The following is a 2,609-nucleotide window of genomic DNA, read 5'->3' as shown; positions in this document are numbered from 1 at the left end:
ATAATAATAATAATAATAATAATAATATTTAACCTGTTTAAGAATAACACAAACAGAGCAGATTACATGGAGTTTGTCCGTGTGTGTGTTGCCGTAGTAACTGACAGGTGTTTGTGTTGAAGTGTAGAAGCGTCCGGGCGCCTGCGGAAGCATCGGTGTAGTGGCAGAGCGAGAATTTTTGGGGCTTCTGTGGGAGGTGTTTCAGGAGGTGTTTGAGGAGGTTTTTGAGGAGGTTTTTGGGGCTTCCGGGGGAGATTTTTGAGATGTTTGAGGAGGTCTATCAGGAGGTGTTTGAGGAGGTTTTTGGGGAGGTTTTTGGGGCTTCCGGGGAGATGTTTCAGGAGGTGTTTGAGGAGGTTTTTGGGGAGGTCTATCAGGAGGTGTTTGAGGAGGTTTTTGAGGAGGTCTATCAGGAGGCGTTTGAGGAGATGTTTGAGGAGGTCTATCAGGAGGTGTTTGAGGAGGTTTTTGGGGCTTCCGGGGGAGATTTTTGAGATGTTTTGAGGAGGTCTATCAGGAGGTGTTTGAGGAGGTTTTTGGGGAGGTCTATCAGGAGGCGTTTGAGGAGGTTTTTGGGGAGGTTTTTGGGGAGGTCTATCAGGAGGCGTTTGAGGAGATGTTTGAGGAGGTCTATCAGGAGGCGTTTGAGGAGGTTTTTGGGGCTTCCGGGGGAGGTGTTTGAGGAGATGTTTGAGGAGGTTCTCAGTGCTTCTTGAGGGCGTCGAGGAGGCGCAGCAGGTGGAGGAACAGGTTGATGATGTCCAGGTACAGGTTGATGGAGGCCAGGATGTGCTCCTCGGGCGACAGCTGCTTCATCAGTAAAAACGTGTCGTAAACGATGAATCCACAGAAGAGGAACGCGCCAGCGCCGGAGAACAGCAACTCCGACACGTCCGACTGGAAGAACAACTGAGAGACGAAGAGGAAGAGAGAGAGAGTGAGGAGACGAGAGGGAAAGAAAGGAGGAGAGGGGAAAAGGGGGAGAGGAGAGAGGGAGAAAAGGAAAAGAGGGGATAGAAGAGGGAGGAGAGAGGGAGCAAGCAAGTGAGGGAGAGGGAGAGAGAGTGGAAGAAAAGGTGGAGGAGAGGAGAGAGGGAGGGGGAGACAATTTGGTAGAGGAGCGAGGGAAGATAGGAGAAGATGGAAGAGAGAGAGAGAGGAGAGAGGAGAGAGAGAAGAGAGAGAGAGAGAGAGAGAGAGAGAGAGAGAGAGAGAGAGAGAGAGAGAGAGAGAGAGAGAGAGAGAGAGAGAGAGAGAGAGAGAGAGAGAGAGAGAGAGAGAGAGAGAGAGAGAGAGAGAGAGAGAGAGAGAGAGAGAGAGAGAGAGAGAGAGAGAGAGAGAGAGAGAGAGAGAGAGAGAGAGAGAGAGAGAGAGAGAGAGAGAGAGAGAGAGAGAGAGAGAGAGAGAGAGAGAGAGAGAGAGAGAGAGAGAGAGAGAGAGAGAGAGAGAGAGAGAGAGAGAGAGAGAGAGAGAGAGAGAGAGAGAGAGAGAGAGAGAGAGAGAGAGAGAGAGAGAGAGAGAGAGAGAGAGAGAGAGAGAGAGAGAGAGAGAGAGAGAGAGAGAGAGAGAGAGAGAGAGAGAGAGAGAGAGAGAGAGAGAGAGAGAGAGAGAGAGAGAGGAGAGAGAGAGAGAGAGAGAGAGAGAGAGAGGAGAGAGAGAGAGAGAGAGAGAGAGAGAGAGAGAGAGAGAGAGGAGAGAGAGAGAAAGGAGAGAGAGAGGAGAGGAGAGGGAAAGAAAGGAGAGAGGGGAAAAGGAAAAGAGGGGATAGAAGAGGGAGGAGAGAGGGAGCAAGCAAGTGAGGGAGAGGGAGAGAAAGTGGAAGAAGAGGTGGAAAGGAGGAGAGGAGGAGAGAGGGAGATGAGTCAATAATCAGTGGTTTGTATTTTTCCAGTAAAGTCTCGTTTCTGTCTCGTTTGTCGTTTGTTTTTCCAACCGTTCCTCGAGCACCAGCAGAGGGCGCCAACGGTCAGCGAGAAACAGAGACTCACCCCGAAGAAACTGGCCACGATGAGGATGAGGAGGCCGGAGAACAGGCTGAGGAAGAGCACAAACACAAATCTAATTCCACTTTTTCCTTGACATGTTCGTGATTTTAAAAAAGTAGAAAAAAAAAAAAATCTGTTCAGTTTCATGTCGTGAAAAAAAACAACCCCAGAAGTGTTAAAGCCGGGTGTCTGTGATCAGGGCAGTGCTGTGTGATGTCACATGGTGCTTGCGGTGGCGTCTGGAAGCAGCACAAACCTAGATTTAAGTGTTTTTGACCTGAAAGCTGCACGTTTACCTAGTTTATACTAATATTGCCAAAAAAAAAAAAAAAACTGACGAGGAACCATAAGTAAAAATAAAGTAAAGCATATAATAAATAAAATAAAAATAAAATAATTTTTCTTCCAGACGAACAGGTCCATATTAACGTAAAGGTGGTGCGTGTTCTGATGTTCCTCCTCAAACACAGAGCTGGACTTGTGTTTTGATTCATTCACACACGAGAAGAACCTAAACCGACATGTGCAGGTTTGTGTGATAAACTTGTGTGAATGAAAAAAAAACAACAACAACAACAACACAACTCCAGGTGTTTGTGACGAAGAAACGACACTAGAACTGAT

General features: G+C 47.6%; 1 protein-coding gene across 22 annotated transcripts in view; it reads right to left on the bottom strand.

The window, feature by feature from the left end:
- Positions 1-326: 326 nt before the first annotated feature.
- Positions 327-2,609, bottom strand: part of tmbim4 (transmembrane BAX inhibitor motif containing 4) — a 13,839-nt gene continuing 11,556 nt past the window's right edge. The window contains exons 6-10 of one of the 22 annotated variants that reach the window (XR_008633045.1): positions 1,989-2,034; positions 687-909; positions 533-568; positions 417-440; positions 327-380 (exon numbers count right to left, since the gene is read on the bottom strand). Coding sequence is in view for 14 of the 22 variants with exons in the window: in XM_055159921.1 (XP_055015896.1) it covers positions 703-909; positions 1,989-2,034 (253 nt within the window). In the remaining 8 variants the exon portion in view is untranslated. Of the gene's footprint in view, positions 502-529; positions 653-686; positions 910-1,988; positions 2,035-2,609 lie in introns of those variants that run through there. The other 21 variants (XR_008633044.1, XR_008633047.1, XR_008633048.1 and 18 more) reach the window with 21 other exon arrangements.

The sequence above is a fragment of the Boleophthalmus pectinirostris genome, unplaced genomic scaffold (assembly GCF_026225935.1).
Source record: "Boleophthalmus pectinirostris isolate CB_2022bp ecotype Guang Dong unplaced genomic scaffold, ASM2622593v1 HiC_scaffold_2825, whole genome shotgun sequence".
NCBI lineage: Eukaryota > Metazoa > Chordata > Actinopteri > Gobiiformes > Gobiidae > Boleophthalmus > Boleophthalmus pectinirostris.
Note: the sequence above shows the minus strand (reverse complement) of the source record. Positions and strands in the feature narration are given on the sequence as shown.